General features: G+C 46.0%; 1 protein-coding gene and 1 long non-coding RNA gene across 11 annotated transcripts in view; one reads left to right on the top strand and one right to left on the bottom strand.

Annotated features, from left to right (window-relative positions):
* GARNL3 (GTPase activating Rap/RanGAP domain like 3) overlaps nucleotides 1-19983 on the bottom strand; it is a 162648-nt gene extending 142665 nt beyond the window's left edge. For 2 of the 10 annotated variants that reach the window (XM_081587143.1, XM_081587139.1), the window contains exons 1-2: nucleotides 19718-19983; nucleotides 481-651 (exon numbers count right to left, since the gene is read on the bottom strand). In XM_081587143.1, the coding sequence (XP_081443269.1) occupies nucleotides 481-623 (143 nt within the window). In that variant the 5' untranslated portion in view covers nucleotides 624-651; nucleotides 19718-19983. Of the gene's footprint in view, nucleotides 1-480; nucleotides 652-18631; nucleotides 19092-19129; nucleotides 19340-19717 lie in introns of those variants that run through there. The other 8 variants (XM_081587144.1, XM_081587140.1, XM_081587137.1 and 5 more) reach the window with 7 other exon arrangements.
* LOC145544361 (uncharacterized) lies at nucleotides 905-8754 on the top strand. Its single transcript, XR_014081356.1, has 5 exons — nucleotides 905-931; nucleotides 3387-3626; nucleotides 5032-6945; nucleotides 7037-7121; nucleotides 8502-8754. It is a non-coding gene; the product is annotated as an uncharacterized LOC145544361 (long non-coding RNA).
* Nucleotides 19984-20564: the final 581 nt, after the last annotated feature.

A 20564-nucleotide genomic window follows, 5' to 3' on the forward strand; every position in this document is an offset into this window, starting at 1 on the left:
ATCCTGAGTATGTTGCTGGCATATTGACGACATCCTGTAAATGTTTATTGAATCAAGGTACCACGTTTCATTGCACTTGTCACAATTTATTTGTGTGATTATTTGATTAATGGCTATCTGTTCTATGAGCTATAAATCCCCTGAGAACAGGAGCTGAATCTATTTTGCCTGCATGCCTGACACAAGGCCTGGCCAGAGTAGGTGCTCAATGAACATGGCTAAGTAAATAGATAAATATATATAAGGCGGTTCAGTTCACTTCAGTCACTCAGTCGTGTCCACAAAGAGTCGGACACGACTGAGCGACTGAACTGAACTGAGCCATTAAGAAACAGAAATGAAATCTCTCAATCAAATATCCACTCCCCTCTCCCTCCATACTCTTCCCCCCAAAGATAATTTTCTTCCTGAGCATTAAGGGGTTTCAAGTTAGAGTGAGCATGAGCCCCAACTGAGATGATGCTTCTCTTACTTACTTACAGGTTGACCTGGGCCTCTACTTCAGGGTCTTTTGTCGGCCACGTCTGCAGGGGCTGGATGCCAAAGGACAGAGAGGACTTGGCTTTCCACAGAAGGGTCTGTGCCATCTGACTCCCGCAGGACCCTTTCGTCAGAGGATCCATCAGTGGGCCTGGAGGCTGCAGTGCTGTACTGAAGCAGAGGAGTTGGGAAAGGCACTGAGAACAGAGAAGAACACAGGCCCAGTGCTGGCCCGTTCTGGCCACTCCTCCCCGGGGGCCAGTCCATCAGTAATAAGGGGTGAAGACAAGATACTCCCAATATCTAGGTACCCCATCAAGACTGCACCATACCCTTACTGCACACTGTGACATCACAACGGTAGAACCATCCAAATCCAATCACACCCCTTAGCAATGAGTGGAGGCCTCCACATTCTCCAGGCAGTGGAGTTGAAGGTACAAGGAGGACGGTGAGTATGTGAACCATCACAGACTTATTTAGAAAAAGGCAGCATCCACTGAGGAAGGGAAAGCTCGGTCTGGAGTACCTGCAGAGGATGGACCTTATGGCCATCAGTGTTTAGTCCAGGAGTGCCTGGTTTACCTCCCAGCTTCCAATTAAAACAGCCAAGAAGAGCCATAAAAAGAGCCTATTCTGGCAACAACGCTGTAGACAAAAGGACCAAACTCACATTTCAAGAGTAATGGCATAGAGGAAGTAAGCAGTACCACTTGTTGAATTAGCAAATGGATGGTTTATGGGAAGAAACTGAGAAATGCATTGCTGAAACAAGCCTGTTTCTTTCTCCAATGACACAGTGAGGAAGGTGGGAAGGTGATTCTGGGACAAAAGAGGGCAGATTTGTTAGGAAATGTAGGCATCCCGCTTTTTCTGATTGGAATTATTTTCTGAGCCAATCAACAGCATTCTTCCCCCATTTCTACCTCAAGTGACACACAAATAAGCAAAGAAAATCCAACTACTTGGAAATGGAAAAATAAAAATCAATCTTAGCTAACACTTATGTCAAAAGGGACTCTTTATACTGTCTTCTCAATAAATGCTGTCATGAGGCAAAAGACAAGAGACTTAGTAGTCTTATTAGTGAGGAAGAGGCCTCTGCACAGGGAGCCCCCATCCTGCTGCAGGGTTTAGATGCCAAGAGAAGTGACTCCACACAGCCTGGGTGTTTGGAGCCAGATGGGCACTGCCCACTCCCAAGCTGCTACAGTGGTACCAATTATAGGCTACAGGCATGTTGCAAAAGAAAAAAAGGTCACTCTTGCCAGGTTGATAAGTGATGACCCAGCTTCCCCCATCACCTTGCCTGGGTCTGAGAATACAAGCTGCATACCTGACCCAGACTGCTGGATAATCTTACCCTACCTGGCTTCAGGCCACTTGTCTTGGAAGCAACTCAACAGACATGAAAGGCTCAAGCCTTCCACGTGCGACAAATGGCAAGGAGGGAAGGTTCTGGTATGTTTGTTATCAGTTATTCTTTACTCACTGGTACCTCAAGTCTTCCAAACCCCAGAGTCCTAGGGGTTATAGCTGCCTTAGCAATAAACAAACAAATAATGAAGCAGGGTTCTGGGTGAGAGGCAGTTTTTCTTTAAACCCTCTATAGATTTTTCTAAATTACAAAAATAATAGTTGTATGCAAAAGATCTATTAAGAAAATGTTCCTTTTTCAATTATGCAAGTTTTTTTTAAAAAAGGAAAGAGGGTGCTCCTGTAAGAAACCGATAAGGGAGTGAAGGAAGCCGGACAGGGAGGTGAGGTTTCATTGTCAGGCAAAGTCCTGTGAAGGAACGGCTTCAACTCGAGTGGAGCTGGGCTGTCCCACACGGTAGCATCGTGCCACATGTGACCACCGAGCAAGGAAATGCAGGCAGGGAAAGCGAGACATGTGCGTGTAAAACACACACCGGACTTTGAAAACTTAGTACAAATAAAAAAGGATGTAAAATGTCTCAATAATTTTTACGTTGACTACATGTTGCAGATAAAATGTATGGATTTTAATGTGGCTACTAGAAAATGTAAAATCACATACAGAGCTGGCTTTACAATCTGCTTGAGGTCGGTTATGCATCAGAGCTGTCCCACCTGCGATGAGGAACTGAGGGCCCTGGGTCGCCAGGTGGGGGCTGTAAACTCCAGGTACACAGTGCTCTCTGCACAGGTGGGCAGAGCAGCTGCAGTAAGCACGAGGGTAGCACACCTAGGAAGAGTGGCCACCCAGGTGTGGGTGTTAGGGCAAAAGTGCACTGAAGAGGGGAGGGGAGAAGATTCCAGAAATGGTGAGGGGATCTGATGGTATGCATGACACCCCCACTTCCGATCCCTTACCTCTCCCAGTTTAGTTTGGTACAATTCCCATCACTCCTCTGTCTACATATTTGCAACTTTTATGTGACACATGTACTGAGACTATAATAACACTCTGTAACTTGCTCTTCTCTTTAATCCAGTCTTGGATATCTTTGTAAATCAGTAAATACAGATACATCTTTAACATGGAACATTACAGAAAGAAATAACCTCATATGTTGATTATATTCTTTTAATCTTTAAATACTGTTTCATTGTTTTAGCATGTTATTGTCTATCCCTTTCATCTTTAAAATTATGTTTAGAAACACTTAAATGCTAGTTCTTTTAAACCTTCTCCACTGTTTAATTTTGTCTTTTTGCCTAACTTTACTCTTTGAATTTTTGAGTTCTTTTTTATACTCTCATCTAACTCTTTAGCTTCATTTTCTAACTGTTCAGATGCTGTCTCATCACTGTTCATTTTAATCCTTTCCCTCATTTCTGTTATCTTTTCTAGTCTTAACTTTCTAATTAAAAAAAAATGTACGTTCCTCTTAATCTTCTGACTTATTTTATCTTTCTTGTCTCACTATTTAAAAATTCAGCAGAGGAAGAACTTCTCGGAAAGATGGCAGAGGAAGTGCTCATTTGCATAACTCTTTGGAACCCATGGAAATAAGCAAAAATAGCCCAATACACAGAAGAAAACCTACTGGAACAAGAGAAGGGAGAAACTCCATGCTATAATTCTGAAGATCTGCTCTACGGGCAAGAATGTTCTAAAGGCCGACAGTGCCCGATCCGGAGGCATGAGGCCCAGAAGCATGAGCAGCACTGGGCAGAAGGTGTTTGTTCTTTTTTCTTTTTCACAGCCCCAGCTTTCTAACAAGAAGTGGTGGCCTAATCTGAGGAAAGGCTGAAGGAGAGAAGGAAGAGTATCTTAAGAGCCATTTGAACCTCTCAAAAGATATTATCCAAGTACATTTGAGCCCACTAAAAGAAGATCTGTGAGTCATAGGGAACCCCACTGACTTAGGCGCTCTTTGGAGAAGCCTGTTTGCCCTGAAATGAATAGGGGATGGGGAGCTGAACATTCAAGGGGAGTCCTGCCATGGGGTCACATATACCACAGGCACAGGGGACTCTGCAGACAAGAGGACAGGGTGGGGAGAAAGTAAAACCAGATAGCACGTCCCCATTGCCTCTGTCCCCTTCCCACTTCCCAAGAAACACCAAGGCCAGACCTCCAGCACCAGCTCTGAAAGAGAAGATTCACCATCACTCAGAGAAGCACGGGTCAAGGTTAATCTACCCATATTATCAGTGGGTAAATGCAGACCCAGACAGAGGTGCTTCTACCCAAGATGAACATGCAGGAAAAAACTAGCACAGGACCTGTGAAAAGAGGTTTACAAAAGAGAGATGAGAGTATAGATGAGAAGATTTTTTTTAAATAGAAATCAAAGGAGACATAACAGTAGCTTGGTTTTCTCAAAAAAATGAGACAGTAAGAACTCAAAACAAAAGATCAGATGGTACCATAGACAGCAAGGTTCTAGGATAAAAATCCCAGGATGTGGCAGGAAAAGGGTTGATTCACAGTGTGGAGGTGCTGTCTGGGAGGGGAGTGGGCCTGAAGGGGAGGAAATGAGGGCGCCTGTGAGCGAATCTCCTGTGTAGGGGCTGTGTACGTGTGTGCTTTCTACCTGGACTGGGGATGGTCCTCAGATATACACAGCTTACAGTCTTCTCCTCTGTGATCCCCAAGCCCTCAGGACGACTCAAGCATCTGTATCATGAGTCTAAAGGGATTGCTGTTGTTCAGTCGCTCAGTTGTGTCCGACTCTTTGCAACCCCATGAACTGCACCCTGCCAGGCTTCCCTTCACCACCTCCCGGAGCTTGCTCAAACTCATGTCCATTGAGTCGGTGATGCCATCCAGCACAACTGTGGCACGAGTGCTGTCTCATACGCTGGGAGGTGAACCCCTGAAGGCAGCAACGTGGCACACAAGGCAACAGTGTCTCAGTTCTGGCTCCTTCCACAGGGCTGACAGCTCCCTTGGTGCAGGCTGCATGGATCCCTCAGCTGCAGCCATAATTCCACAAGGAACATGGGAAACTTCTGGAAGCCACACATACTCCTTTGCATTCTATTTTATTTTAATGTTTTTTTTTCTTTTTTTGATCTGGGCCATTTATAAAGTCTTTATTGAATTTGTTACATTATTATTTCTGTTTCATGTTTTAGGTTTTTGGCCAGGAAGCTACAGGATCTTAGCTCTTTGACCAGGCATTGGACCAGAGATTGAAACTGCCTCACCCACACTGGAAGGCAAAGTCTTAACCAATGGACTGCCAGGGAAGTCCTTCCCTTACGTTCTTGATCTTGTATCTTATTTCCCGTTCAGATTGTTGGCTGAAAACAACCTTAAACCAAGCACAAGTCTTCATTCTTGCTTATCGGAAAACCATGATCAGCGTTTGGTGTCTGAGCTGGCTCAGCAGCCAAAGGAGCAGTAACCCCCGTGGAGCTGGGGCCAGCGAGGAGACTTCTATCCCAAAGGAAACTGCCTCCTCCCACACGGTCACTCCCCATCCTGCCACTTTCTTCCTCTGCACCACTCAGTGCCCTGGGAGTTGTCCCAGCTACTGGTACCCTGTCTGCCCCCCCATGTCCCCCCAACTAAATGTTAGCTCCATGAGAACAGGGCCCCATCCGCTTTGTTCATGGTGTACCCTGAGTGCCTAGCACAGAGAAGGACTCGAAAAATACATGTTGAATGAATACATGGCTATGTGAAAATGTTGTAAAAACATGTGGAACGAGTTCATTTGGAATAGAGATACTTCACGGGGCTGTTTTGGCTTGTTTTGAATGAGGTCACTGGTGGCCCCGGTCAGAGCGCTGTGGGACCTGCTCTATTTCTTTATCCATCTCTGACAGGCAGCTGGTCCGTGAGGACTGTGACAAGTGCAGGGAGCAAAAGCAATCCGTCTGCCAGGCATCAACCGGGCCTGATGTATGGCACTGATGCTAGGAAAGGCTTAATGGCTGGCAGCGCTTCTAAAGGCACTTTTCTCTCTGGTCATAAAATGTGAGACAGGAATTTATGTCCTAGCTTTCATTTGTATTAAAACTATGGAATCACTGACATTTAACAGTTGGAAAGTCATCTGAGGCTTGATTTCCCAGTTTTACCTCCTCGTCCACTAAGACGGCTCCAAGATTGGCGTGCCAGCTATGCAGCAGCACACCAGTGTGTGCTACCAACTTTGGATCAGTGTATCTTATTTATGTTTGCTGTGACTGAAGAAAGATGCTGTCGGTGGCAGATATCTCGGAACAACTCGCAAAAGTTGGAAGGCTGAGACGTAATTTCCTAACCTGCTTGGCAGTTTAGGGTTCTGGATGTGATTCAGAGTCCACGCTGTAAATCAAAGGCGCTCATGAGAGACTGATCGGAGCTGGGCAGATGAAGGGAGAGGACACAGGGCACCAGCTTGCTTTGAGAGATCATGACAGGCAAGCTTTGGGGATGAAAGCCGAGTTGGTTCTGCTGTTGGCTTCAGTGGCAGCTGCTTCTTGATGGATTAGCTTCTTGTTGTGCAGTGGCAGCCTCCCTGATCATCGCAGAGCACAGTGGTTCTGAGGACAGGAGTTGTGCCTGGGAGTTCAGACTAGAGTCTGCTCTCGGGCCCTGCCAACAAGTCTGTAAGCACTTAATTTCCTGTATCGCTATTAAATCTCATTCTGCTTCTACCAGGTGGAGTGGGTTCTGTTGTCTGCAACAGATTACTGACTGATAGGCCTTATATAGTGATGTCTGTCTCATTGGATTTTGAGCTTAACAGTTCGTGTGACCCTGTGGAGAGTGCAGAGTATGCACAGTCTTCAGGTGGGAGGAGTGATATAATTTCCAATGGGCAAGAAAAAGAGACTGTGTACTTTGAAGGGAAAACATACGCATTTGGCCTTGAGAGTTTAAAAGAGAGCTTGCTCACAGCACTAGGTCTTTCTGCACCAATCAGCAAAGAGGTGCTAAAGGGCAACCAAAAGAACACACAACAATTGTGGACGCTTCTAAGGTCACTGCTATGCTGGAGCAATGACACTGTGATCACTACCCCCAACCTGCTGCATGTCATCTTCAGCCTTTTCCAGGTGTGTCACCAAAAACTGTTGTATTCAGAAGTGTACCGAAATCACAGAAGAGTTGAGAAATACCAGTCTAACCTATGGGCTTGCTTCCCAGGCTCCCCAGGTGGCACTACACCTGCCAATGCAGAAGACATAAGAGGAAAGTTCCATCCCTGGGTCAGGAAGATCACTTAGAGAAGGTAATGGCAACCCACTCCAGTATTCTTGCCTGGAGAATCCCATGGACAGAGGAGCCTGGTGGGCTACAGTCCACGGGGTCGCAAAGAGTCAGAAACGACTGAAGCAACTGAGCACACACACAGGCTAACGTATAGATGGTTTAATGTCTCCATAATAAAAACTTGACTGCATCTCGAGGTCATCATGTTAGTTTCGGGTGCACTAGCCGCTGGACTCGTGTATTGAGTTCAGTCTCTTTTATTATCCCTTGTACCTCTTTTATTATCCCTTGTGATTTTAGGTCTGGCCCGGGATCATGCACAGAGAGGGCCTAATTCCTTGTTCATATTACATCCTTTCAAATGTGGGAGGGCAGCTATTATGTCCTCTGTGAATTTTCTCTTTTTCAAGTAAAACACCCCCCCAACCCCCCCGCACTGAAATCTTTTTTTCTTTACTGGATCATTCCCACCAGACATAAATATCTTTATTAAACAAAAGCAGAACACACCAAAACAAAAAAACAAACAGTTTTCAATTCACACCCCCTCCGGCCCTGCAAAGGGCTGACTGGGTTCACTGTTTCCAGTTCTGTCCTTTCATTGTCTCTCAAAGCCAGTCCAGTGCGACCTCATCCTCACTGTTCTAAAGAAGCAGTTCTTGTCAAAGGCCACCTGTGACCCACATGATGCTAAGCCAATGGTCAATTCTTAGCTCTTCACTGGATGACCCAGCAGCAACATTTGACACAGAGAAATCATAACCTCTTTCTGTTTTTTAAAACTATTTATTTACACTAATTTCCTCCCTCCCCCAAATTAAATTAGATCGTATATCCATGCTACACAGTGGTTTCACATATAAGACTCAAAATCTAACTTTTATTTGGGACATATGCGAACAGTTAAGCTAAGTCCACCAAATCAGAGTCATCCTTCTCACTAATAAAGTTTGTTTATTGATTCCCTTTTCCTAAAATCTCCTCGTATTCCACACATTTTTCTCACAATGTTTTTACCTTTCCCTATTTCACTGTGATTCATAGTCACATTAAAGAACAAAACAAAAACCTCGATGCATTCTTTCAAACCTTTCCTACCTGAGGGTCCACATCTATACTGTCCAATAAGGCATGCACAAACCACACATGGCTCTTGAGCGCTTAAAATGTGGCCGCTCTGAACTAAAATGCTGAAACATAAAATACACACCAGATTTCAAACACAGTACTGAAAAGAAAAGGAAATTACCTTAATTATTTTTAATAATGAGTATATGTTAAAATGGTAATATCTGGGGTATATTGAATTAAATCAAATAAGTTATTGAAATTAATTTTATTATTATTATTTTTTTACCTTTTAAAATATGGCTACTCCTGGACTTCCCTGGTGGTACAGTGGATAAGAGTCTGCCTGCCAAGGCAGGGGACACAAATTCCATCCCTGGTCTGGGAAGATTCTGCATGCCATGGAGCAATGAAGCCCTCAAGCCACAACTACTGAAGCCTGTGCTCTGCAACAAGAGAAGCCACGGCAATGAGGAGCCGGCGCACCGCAACGAAGAGGAGCCCCTGCTCGCCATAACCAGAGAAACTCCTTGTACAGCAACAAAAAACCCAGTGCAGCCACAAATAAACACAAGTAAAATCTGGCTACTAGAACATCTTGAATTCCATATGCAATTTTACATACTTGCTATTACTAGAAGCCACTTATTCCTTTTCACTAAATAACCACAAACATCCTAGTTATCTTTCCAAGTCAGAATACAGATAGGTATCAATCTTTTTAACAGATGATTAGTATTGTACTGACACATTCCTGATGGACTTTCTTTTTTTTTTCCCACTTTTACAAGCAATCCTACAGCAAACAGCCTTCTACATACACCTCCGTGGGCAGTCACACCTCATTGCTAACTCATATTTGCTTCCTGTCCTCTAAGATCCTGGCTCTAGAGACAACCAGATGTGTGGTTTATATTTTACAACATCTCTAAACTTCCATGCTGCTTTAGAATTTTTTTTCCTAGGAAAACCAGCAGTGAGCCTCACTGTACAGGCCAAATCTCCTAATTTTCCTATAGCACTGTTTGTCAGGTTTCATCTCTGTTCAGCTCTTCAGCTCTGGAAACCAGACAACCAAATATAATTTCTCATATTAACCCTCCAAAGCAAAACTAATTTGACTATTGTTTTCCTCCAAGAAAGGAAGCTGGTTTATATTAACTTAAACTCTTTAGTGAGTAATAAAAGTTGTTTTTTCCCTTCTCTTAGGGGAACAGACATAATATGAAAATTAATTTTCGTCTGTTGGCCCTAAGAGCTCATTATGTCAACCTGATATAAGACAGCTCTTAATAGCCTTTCCCAGGAAGACTGCTGTTTTTCCAAAAGAAAACTGACAGTGGCAGATTTGTGATTAAATACTTAAGGGGCTGACATAAACAAAAAGAATAATGACATAATATAGAGGAACAAAGGCTGTGAAAACAACCCACATTAAAAAGCTTGTTTATAAAACTACCTGGAAAAAAAAAGTTCTCCTGAAAAAAAAAAAATCTAAGAGGAGAAACATAAGGAAGAAGAAAAGGAGGCAAGCAAATGCATAATGGATAATTGTTCTTTTCTGATTCTGTCTTGGCCTAGAAAGCCATCTTCAGCAATAAGAAAGCATTTGTCTTGGCATCAGATTTGTTCTCACAAGGTGTGGCCTCTATGCATTACTAACAAGGAAGTCACTCTGTAAGAAGCAGTATTTGGGAAAGTGAAAAATATGTTTTTTATTTGTAATTCAGAATCTTTTGTCTATGTAGGGCTCTTCTCTCACTGTGGCTAAACTTAGTAAGCATAATTTAACCACTCAACTAAGGTAGTCTTTTACAATGAGTATTTAAAAAATGCAGAAATCCCCATTCGGTTACTCTAGGGTGACATCTGGGAATCCGTAATTTGGAAAGCTTTCTAAATTTAATTGCACTTTTCTTTTGGAGAGGGGCACCAATCCAGTATCCATTCCCCTTCTTCTGATGATAGCACTGTGATTCTTCCTTTGGGCAATCACTTCTTCGTGGTCTCTGTGAAGTGATCTAACCACCCCACCCCATCCCTACCCTGCCCAGGTCTGGCTTGGGCACATGACCCAGGCCCAGCCAATTAGCATGTTTTATCCCCTCTGGTCAAAATGATTGGTTCACAGATGAGCATAGAACCCAAGAGATCCAATGCATGTCAAGCCTGGGGCATGTTCTAGAACCACTGGGAAGGAGGTCTTATAATATCTTTCTGCTGGGATTGTTTACTGATAGAAAGTTAGCCTGGAATCGTTCATTTTCTTTGTCTCCAGGAGAAAAGACTTTGAGAATCAAGTCAATCCAGAAAATGAAAAAAGACTCTTGATGACATTATTTGAGCACCTGGTTCTGTTCTTTCCTAAAGCTTGGTCTGGGCTTCCCAAGTGGTGCCAGTGGTAAAGAATATGCCTGCCAATGCAGGAGATGCAAGAGACATGGGTTCGATCCCTGGGTTGGGAAGATCCTCTGGAGAAGGGAATGACAACCCACTCCATTATTCTTGTATGTAAAATCCCATGGACAGAGGAGTCTTGTGGGCTACAGTCCATGGGGTCACAAAGAGTTGGATCCTATTGAGCAACTAACACTTTGACTTTTTAAAGCTTGGTCTTCCCCAGCATTTTGCAGTTTCATGAGCTGATGACTCTCCTCCGCTTGCCATTCATAGCCTTTGATAATCTCAAAAAAAATTGAACAAGTGCTAAGGCACTAACTGGAAAAAGTGTGATGTATTACCAGTCCTGCCTGTAGCTGAAGGACAACTGTTCAATGGTGATTATAACTGAGAGGCCAGGAGTACGAATCACTTGACCACAATCCAAGCCACCAGTTTTCACCTGGTATCAGAGCCACAGGCATTGCTACTGCAAGTGGCAATGAAAGCAGAATTATTAATATAAATGATAGGTGGTAAGTATAGGGAGGCAAGCTTTGAGCTCACTATTAGGGAAAGATAATAGAGCTGCCCAATAACAAATGCAGTTGTGAGCTCCCTGATCTTAGATGTAATAAGCAGAATTTGGATGACCAGCTCCAAGGGTTTCTGTAGAAAAGATTCCTGTATTATCCTAGAAGAGTGGTTTTTAAATATGTCCTTGGACCAGCAATACGAGCATTACTTGTGAGCTTGTTACAGATCCAGTTACAGATCCACCCTCACCCAGAGAATCAGAATCTCAAGGAGGGATGGGGGAGGGGCAGGAAACTGTTTTAAGAAGCCCTCTCTATACAGTCAGCAAAAACAAGACTGGGAGCTGACTGTAGCTCAGATCATGAACTCCTTATTGCCAAATTCAGACTTAAATTGAAGAAAGTAGGGAAAACCACTAGACCATTCAGGTATGACCTAAGTCAAATCCCTAATAATTATACAGTGGAAGTGAGAAATAGATTTAAGGGACTAGATCTGATAGACAGAGTGCCTGATGAACTATGGACAGAAGTTTGCGACATTGTACAGGAGACAGGGATCAAGACTATCCCCAAGGAAAAGAAATGAAAAAAAGCAAAATGGCTGTCTGAGGAGGCCTGACAAATAGCTGCGAAAAGAAGAGAAGTGATAAACAAAGGAGAAAAGGAAAGATACACCCATTTGAACGCAGAGTTCCAAAGAATAGCAAGGAGAAATAAGAAAGCCTTCCTCAGTGATCAATGCAAAGAAATAGAGGAAAACAATAGAATGGGAGACACTAGAGATCTCTTCAAGAAAATTAGAACTACCAAAGGACCATTTCATGCAAAGATGGGTTTAATATAGGACAGAAATGGTATGGACCTAACAGAAGCAGAAGATATTATGAAGAGGTGGCAAGAATACACAGAAGAACTGTACAGAAAAGATCTTCAGGACCCAGATAATCATGATGGTGTGATCACTCACCTAGAGCCAGACATCCTGGAATGTGAAGTCAAGTGGGCCTTAGGAAGCATCACTACGAACAAAGCTATTGGAGGTGATGGAATTCCAGTTGAGCTATTTCAAATCCTAAACGATGACGCTGTGAAAGTGCTGCACTCAATATGCCAGTAAATTTGGAAAACTCAGCAGTGGCCACAGGACTGGAAAAGATCAGTTTTCAATCCAATCCCAAAGAAAGGCAATGCCAAAGAATGCTCAAATTACCACACAACTGTACTCATCTCACACGCTAGTAAAATAATGCTCAAAATTCTCAAAGCTAGGCTTCAACAATATGTGAGCCATGAACTTCCAGATGTTCAAGCTGGTTTTAGAAAAGGCAGAGGAACCAGAGATCAAATTACCAACATCGACTGGATCATTGAAAAAGCAAGAGAGTTCCAGAAAAACATCTATTTCTGCTTTATTGACTATGCCACAGCCTTTGACTGTGTGGATCACAATCAACTGTGGACAATTCTGAAAGAGATGGGAATACCAGACCACCTGACCTGCCTCTTGAGAAACCTGTATGCAGGTCAGGAAGCAACAGTTAGAACTGGACATGGAACAACAGACTGGTTCCAAATAGGAAAAGGAGTACTTCAAGGCTGCATATTGTCACCCTGCTTATTTAACTTATATGCAGAGCACATCATGAGAAACACTGGGCTGGAGGAAGCACAAGCTGGAATCAAGATTGCCGGGAGAAATATCAATAACCTCAAATATGCAGATGACACCACCCTTATGGCAGAAAGTGAAGAGGAACTAAAAAGCCTCTTGATGAAAGTGAGAGAGGAAAGTGAAAAAGTTGGCTTAAAGCTCAACATTCAGAAAACTAAGATCATGGCATCCGGTCCCATCACTTCATGGCAAATAGATGGGCAAACAGTGGAAACAGAGACAGACTTCATTTTTCTGGGCTCCAAAATCACTGCAGATGGTGATTGCAACCATGAAATTAAAAGATGCTTACTCCTTGGAAGGAAAGTTATGACCAACCTAGACAGCATATTAAAAAGCAGAGATATTACTTTGCCAACAAAGGTCTGTCTACTTAAGGCTATGGTTTTTCCAGTAGTCATGTATGGATGTGAGAGTTGGACTATAAAGAAAACCGAGTGCCAAAGAATTGATGCTTTTGAACTGTGGTGTTGGAGAAGACTCTTGAGAGTCCCTTGGACTGCAAGGAGATCCAACCAGTCCATCCTAAAGGAGATCAGTCCTGAGTGTTCATTGGAAGGACTGATGTTGAAGCTGAAACGTCAATACTTTGGCCACATGATGCAAAGAACTGACTCATTGGAAAAGACTTTCCTGATGGTGGGAAAGATTAAAGGCGGGAGGAGAAGGGGATGACAGAGGATGAGATGGTTGGGTGGCATCACCGACTCAATGGACATGAGTTTGGGTAAACTCTGGGAGTTGGTGATGGACAGGGAGGCCTGGCCTGCTGCATCCCATGGGGTTGCAAAGAGTCGGACATGAGTGAGCGACTGAACTGAACTGAACCTGGGCTTCCCTGATGGTCCAGGGGTTAAGTATCCACCTTTCAATGCAGGTGACACTGGTTCAAGCTGAAGATTCCACATGCTACAGAACAGCTAAACCTGTGCATCACAGCTACTGAGCCCATGCTCTAAAGCCTGTGATTCACAAGAGAAGCCCCAGAATGACACGCTTGTGCACCTCAACTAGAGAGTAGCCCCCACCCGTCACAACTAGAGAAAGTCAGTGCTAGCAACAAAGATCCAGCACAGCCAATAAATAAATGATTTTTCTTTTAAACAAGAAAAGAATCCTTCCTGGTGATTCTCATGTATGTCAGGTTTGAGAACCACAATATCAGACTTGAGACCACTGATTCTCAATTTCCTAAGCCTCCATCCCCAGAGATTCCGATTGAGTAAATTCGGGGCTGGGCTTGGGGACTTGCATTTCTAACAAATTCCCAGATAATGCTCATGCTGCTGGTCCAGGGACCACACTTTTGAGAACCACTAGTTGAGAGAGTGACCTAAGAGATGGCTGAAGTTCTGTTCAGTGTTGAGATTCTCTGATCTTGAGGACTGACGCTGCAAATCCAGTCCTACTGCACGACCCTGTTAACGCTTTGGTTCATGTGTGGTTTGGCTCCATGCAATGTTGCAGCCAAAATGACACAGCTCAGCAATAGAAGAGAACTTTAAAATAATTCAGGTTCATCACTAAGTCACAAAAGATAACAAACATATTTTGTAAAATATAACTTAGAGCAACAAAAACCATAGGGAAACCTTTTAGCCACTCGCAGACAAAGTAGGTGTTTCTGTACCTTTGACTGGCCAACACTCCCTAAAGGTTTTTATTCAGGCAGTCCTAACCAGTGCCCTGTGGACCTACTGTCCTTTGCCTCAGTCCCTCTCTTCCTAAATTTACTGCTTCAAAAACTGCAAAAATGCCAGGCAGGACCTTGCTCTGAGAGCAGGGGAGGAGGAAAAACTGAACAGGAAAAGCTAGAATTTTAATGAGGCATGGGAAGGAAAAGGTTGAGGACTTTCATGTAGATGTTAATCACTTTTGTTCGTAACAGTTATGATTTAGTCATGCTTTATGCCAGACACTGTTTTTAGCACTTTGCATAAATCAGTTCACTTAAAGCTCACATCAATATTGTGGGACCGATGTTAACTGTCATTTTACAAATGAGTTAACCGAGGCTCGGAGGGGTTAAGCAACTTGTCCAAGGTCACACACAGAGCAAGTGAGAGGTCAGAAACCCGAACCCGGGAATGTGTTGCTCCCAAGTCCTTGGTCTTGAACACTGCCTGACAAGCCTTCCTGCCAAATGAGGACAAACGCCCTTAGCGCAAGCAGCTTCACAGCCCCGGGTTTCCCAGCTAGTCCTCCTCATTGCTGCCTGCTCGGAGCCCTCACGCCTGGGCCCTTCCTCACTCCTTTATATCCGTTATGAGCTGTGTCTGCCCACCAGTTACTGGTGCTGATACAGGAGAGTTAGCAGAGACAGCTGCCATCTTGAAAGTAATGCCTTTTTTGCATGATGTCACCAAGATGAATGAGTAAATATGGTTAAACCAGATTCTGAAAGGCCCTAAACACGAGGCATCGGCATTTAGACTTCACAGAACAGGAAATGAGAAGCAGAAGAGGACTTTGGAGTAGGGAAGGCTAACCTTGCAACACACCTGGAAGTGAGACCGAGGCTCTCTCCCCTGGCTGCCCATCACAATCACCTGTATCCCATGCCCCATCACCATCCTGGACTTTCGGGAACAACAGGCCTGGGGGAGGGACCCACACACCTGTTTGGTTAAGATGTTTCACAGGTGATTCTTCTGTTGGCCCTAAAAGTCCATGATGTCAGTCCAGTACAAGACTGCTCTTCATAGTCTCACTTAAAAGTGAGATGATTTGGATTACTGCATTAAAGAGGTAATTTTTCATTTGTTTTTAAAATTTTTAGTGTTGTATTGGTTTCTGCCGTACAGCCACACGAATCAGCCATAATCATACAGTATACCCCTCCCTCCCAAGGCTCCCTCCCCTCCCCCATTCCATGCCTCCAGGTCATCACAGAGCAGGGCTCCCTGTGCCACACAGCAACTTCTCACCAGCTATCCATCTTACACCTGAGAGTGTATTTATGTTGATGCTACTTTCTCCACTCGTCCTCCTCTCTCCCTCCCCCACTGTGTTCACAAGTCCATTCTCTACATTCGCTTTCCCATTGGTGGTGGTTTAGTCACCAAGTCATGTCCGACTCTTGCGACCCCATGGACCGGAGCCTGCCAGCCTCCTCTGTCCACGGGGATTCTCCAGGCAAGAATACTGGAGTGGGTTGCCATTTCCCCATTCCTTCCCTGTAAATAGATTTCATTAATACCATTTTTCTAGAGTCCATATATATGCGTTAATATACTATAGTTTTCTCATTAGAGAGGTAATTTTTTTCTTAAAGCAACAAAAGCAACTGGAGAAATTATAGATGAACTTTTAATTGTTTTAAGGCAGGGAAGCCTTTGGTAACTAAGAATAAACAGGAGGAATAAATTAATAGATTTGACTAAACTTAAAAAAAATTGTCTAAAAACATTGTAAAGAAAGTTAGAAGGCAAATAATGAACTGTAAAAATACTTGCTACATATTTGACCAAAAAATTAATTCCCTTAATAAATAAAAGGTACTTCAATAAGGAAAGGATAAATATTCCCAAGGAAAAATGGACAAAGTGCATGATATGTATTTCATTTGAAAAAGAAATACAGATTATGAGTTAATGTGAGAAAAAAGTTTCACTTCACTACTAAATGTGGGAATTCAAGTTGAAATAAGGTACCACTTTGGCAAATATTTATAAATAATAATGCCTTATAAATAACGTCTAGCGTTTGAAGATGAAAAATCAAGCATGTTTGTTTGCTCTTGGAAGAACTGTAAATTGCCACAACTTTCCAGCATTTTGGCCTTATGCTTCAAAGCCTTTAAAATGTTCATTTTCTTGGGTCCAATAATCTCCATCACTGCTATGAATTTCTCTGAAGATGATAACTTCTTACAGACTCACACACAGACAAATGCATGTGAATTCAATGCGTCTTTAGTACAAAACTGATAATAAAAAAAAACTGATAATAAACTGCATGTACAATAATAGAGCATGGCTTAAATACATTGTCCTCAAATAAACAAATTATTTTTATAATCAGAAAAATGGTAATTGTTATTTCTAAGGTTTATATGATAATATCATGGAGTGTTGAATAGAGGGAAAAACCTCTGGAGGCTGTGAAGTCATTTAGTCTTTCAGGTATAAGGTCATGAAGACAAAGGAGGAGTAAAAGTGAGATTCCAAAGGAAGAGAGAAATTTTCTAAACCAGTGCTGTCCAATATTGGAAACATTAGTCATAGGTGGCTATTTAAATGGACTCTCTGATGGTTCAGATGGTAAAGAATTTGCCTGAAATGCAGGAGACCCAGGTTCAATCCTTGGGTTGGGAAGATCCCCTGGAGAAGGAAATGGCAACCCACTCCAGTATTCTTGCCTGGGAAATCCCATGGGCAAAGGAGATTTAAAGTGAAATAAAATTTCAAATTCACTTCCTTAGTTGGATTAGCCATATTTCAAGTGCTCAGTAGCCACAGGTGGCCAGTGGCCACAGAATCAGACAGCACAGATTATAGAATGCCTCCATCATCACAGAAAGTTCTATTGGACAGAGCTGCTCTCAACATTCTACCGCAGGACTGGATCCAGCTTTTGACTCATCTCTTCAGCCTCATTTCTTGGTACACTTCCCATCCTTCGTGCTCCAACACGAGTGTAAGCATCAGAAGGGCAAAAACCATACCTGCCTGGTGCTCGGGGAGAGGTGCTATCCCAGTAATTATCCACAGTGATGTGTGGAATAGCAGATCAATGTGTAGATTGCTGAGACAGCACACAGCTCAGCCTGGGGTTCAGGGAAGACTTCCCAGAGGAGGAGGGGAAGGCATTACCCAAAGACTAAAGAAAAGACTATTTATTCTAAGAGCATAGTATGAGTCAAGACACAGATGAGAGACAGCACAGCATAAGGGAAGAATCACCAGCTGGTCAGGCATTTCTTTATTCAACAGATAGTAAACGTCTGTGATGGGCTAGGCTTGAGCCAGGCTCTGAGGACAGAGCAGTGAACAGCTACAATCTCTGTTCTCAGGAGGTTGACACTCTTATCTGGTATTGTGGGAGCACCAAGGGTGAGGTGCCCAAGAGCCTGGCATCTCATATTCAGGGTCCTGTTTGTTTCTTTATCCTAGCTTTTCTGCCACAGCGAGAGCCAGAGTCCCACTTCCTTTCTTTCTCCCTTTCCTCTGCCCCAGCCCGGATGGCGGCCCTGGGGCATGGAGAACTCCCAGGAGTGGGGAGCAGGGGTAAGGCATGGGAAGAGCAGTGGACAGTGTGGTAAGGCTCTTCCAGCGGACAGCGAGGATGTGGATTTAAGAGGTGGAAGAGGGACTTCCCTGGTGGTCCAGTAGCTAAGACTCCATGCTGCCAAGGGCGCCCGGGGTTAGATCCAGGTCGGGGGACTAGATTCCAACATGCTACAACTAAAGATAGAAAGATCTTGCTTCTCGCAACTAATACCAGGTGCAGCCACGGGGGAATTTTTTTTTATTTAAAATAAAAAGAGAGAGGTGGAAGAATAAAGACAGAAAAGTGTAGTTGGGGGGCTGCTAGAGTATTCTAGAAGTGAACAGGGACTGAAAAATGGGAGGGCCCACTTCAGCGACGTCGTAGCGGGAGACAAGGCAGTCCAAGTTAAGAAGATGCCCTCCGAGGGAAGGAATCCAGCCGGGCAGACGGAGCGCCACAGATGCCAGCGGGGGAGGGCGTGTCAGAGGGGCAAGGTTCCAGGGAGAAGGACCCGAACACCTCAGGCGAGTTCCCCAGGGACGGAGGCGAGATGGGCAGGGCAGCCCTGGCAGAGGAAAGGCGTCGGCGGGTCAGAGGGGTCGGGCACGTCGGGGGACCAACGGCCACGATGGGCGGGGCTGAGGCAGCAGATGTGCTTACCTGAGGGGCCAGGAGGGGAGGCTGGAGATGGCCCGGGTCCTGGGGCGGCGCAGAGGGACTCCCCCGGGGGAGGGAAATCTTCCTCCTTTAGACGTTAGGGGGGCTATTTCCCGACCTTGTCCTTGAGCATTGACAAGAGGTGGACAGGGCAATTCTCCACAGCCCGAAATCTGTCTAGAGCCAACGGCTTTGCTCGGGCCTTGCCAAGGGACCGACGCTTTGCGGGGCGGGAGTCTCGTCGGGTTGGGATTCTCGTCAGGCGCTTCTCTGAGGCGACTCCCTCCCGCACCTGCCGCTCGAGCGGCCCAGCCCCCCCTCGATTCCCGGCCGCTCGGCTCAGGCTCCTTGCCGGATTCCCCTCAGACTCACCCAGCCCCCGCCGAGACCCCTCCTCGCTCCGCGGCCTCGCGGCCCTCGGTCCCCTCAGATCGCCACCCCCCACGTGGCTGGCTCCCCACTTCCGCCCCTCCCAGCCGCACCCCTCCCGGACCGCTGTACCTGGGGCTCTCGAAGCTGCACCCCCTGCGCCGCAGCGCCGCCCTCTTCTGCCGCAGGAGCGCAGCGGCCGCCCAGCCGGGCTCCGGCTCCATCGCCCCGGGCGGGGGCAGCGGGCTCGGGCGCACTCGGGTGGGCTCGGGCCTCGGCGGGTCTCGGCGGGCCGCTCGGCTAGCGCGCCGCAGCCCACGCCCCGCCCCGCGCGCCTCAGCCCGGCCTAGGCCCCTCCCCGGCTCCGCCCCAAACTTCAGTCCAGCCCGCTCCGAGCCCCTCGGTGGGAGGCCTAGGCCCCGCCCCGAGACTGAGCCCCGCCCATTCTCTGCCCCTCAGCCGGCTTCAGACCTCGCCCAACCCCGCCCCGAGCTGCAGCCCCGGCCCACTCTGCAGGGCCCAGGCCCATCCCAGCTCCGCCCCGCGCTCCAGCCACGCCCCTCCAGCACAGAATCCCGCCGGGTTCCCGATGCAGGCTGTCAGCACCTCCTCTAGGCCCGCAAGCCCAAGATGCCACCCCGTCCCCAGCTCCGTACGGTCCGTGACCCCGCTGCTCCCGCTCGGTGGCCCTCAGCACAGACCCAGGCCCCACACACCTACCTTCACACTACTGAGCTCTTTCTTGGTCGCGGCCTCTGCTCTCACCCCCAAGGATCGGCTCCTTAGAGTCTTCCCTGCACGTCCAAGAACTTCTCAGCTCTTTCTAATATACCGCCGTCCCCCCTGGGGGCCGTCTTTCTCCGTGTCCCACCCATAGGCAAGACCTTGCCTTTTCTCTTCCAGCACCGCCCCCCGCCCAACCCCAGATCCCCAGCCCGGGACTGAGAGCTCCCAAATCAAGCTCTGGGCCCGCCTCAACCCAGCCCTAAGGCCCCGCCCACAGCCCCGCCTCTGCAAGTGGCCCCGCCTACTCCCCCTCACCTCCGCGGGTACCCAGGTCCTGGCTGGCTGGCTACATTTCTGGGTACCAAATCGAAGCTAAATAGGAATTCTGCCTTACCGTCTGCGTTAGCTCGCGGATCTCGCCATCCATCAAAAAAAGAGTACTGCTCTCTCCAGGTGGCGTTTGTGATCCCTGCCTGCCTGCCTGTCACAGTGAGGCTGAGGAGCTGGAGTTTTGCAGGTTACCAGTTGTGGGCTCAAGTCTTGATTTAGTTTCCTGCACTGTCAGATGCATCCATCTCAGAGCCCTCGAACAATGTCCTGCATCTGAGGGCAGCGACCCTATCCAGGTAAAGCCTGGGGGTCATTGTACCACCTGAGTCGTGAGGAGGAGGTGACTTAGGGATCTTCAGTCAGGGGGGGCTTGTCATAGCGAGGGAGGTGTGGCCATGCTGGCCAGGAACTGGTGGAGCAGACCCTGAGGAGTGTGTGTGCAGGAAGCTTGAGCTTGGAAGGCACTAGCTGGGAAACTGCAGCAGGTGGGGCCAGGGGTCCCCACGATCTG

Source organism: Giraffa tippelskirchi, chromosome 4 (genome assembly GCF_054371585.1).
Source record: "Giraffa tippelskirchi isolate mGirTip1 chromosome 4, T2T-mGirTip1v1.2.pri, whole genome shotgun sequence".
Lineage (NCBI taxonomy): Eukaryota > Metazoa > Chordata > Mammalia > Artiodactyla > Giraffidae > Giraffa > Giraffa tippelskirchi.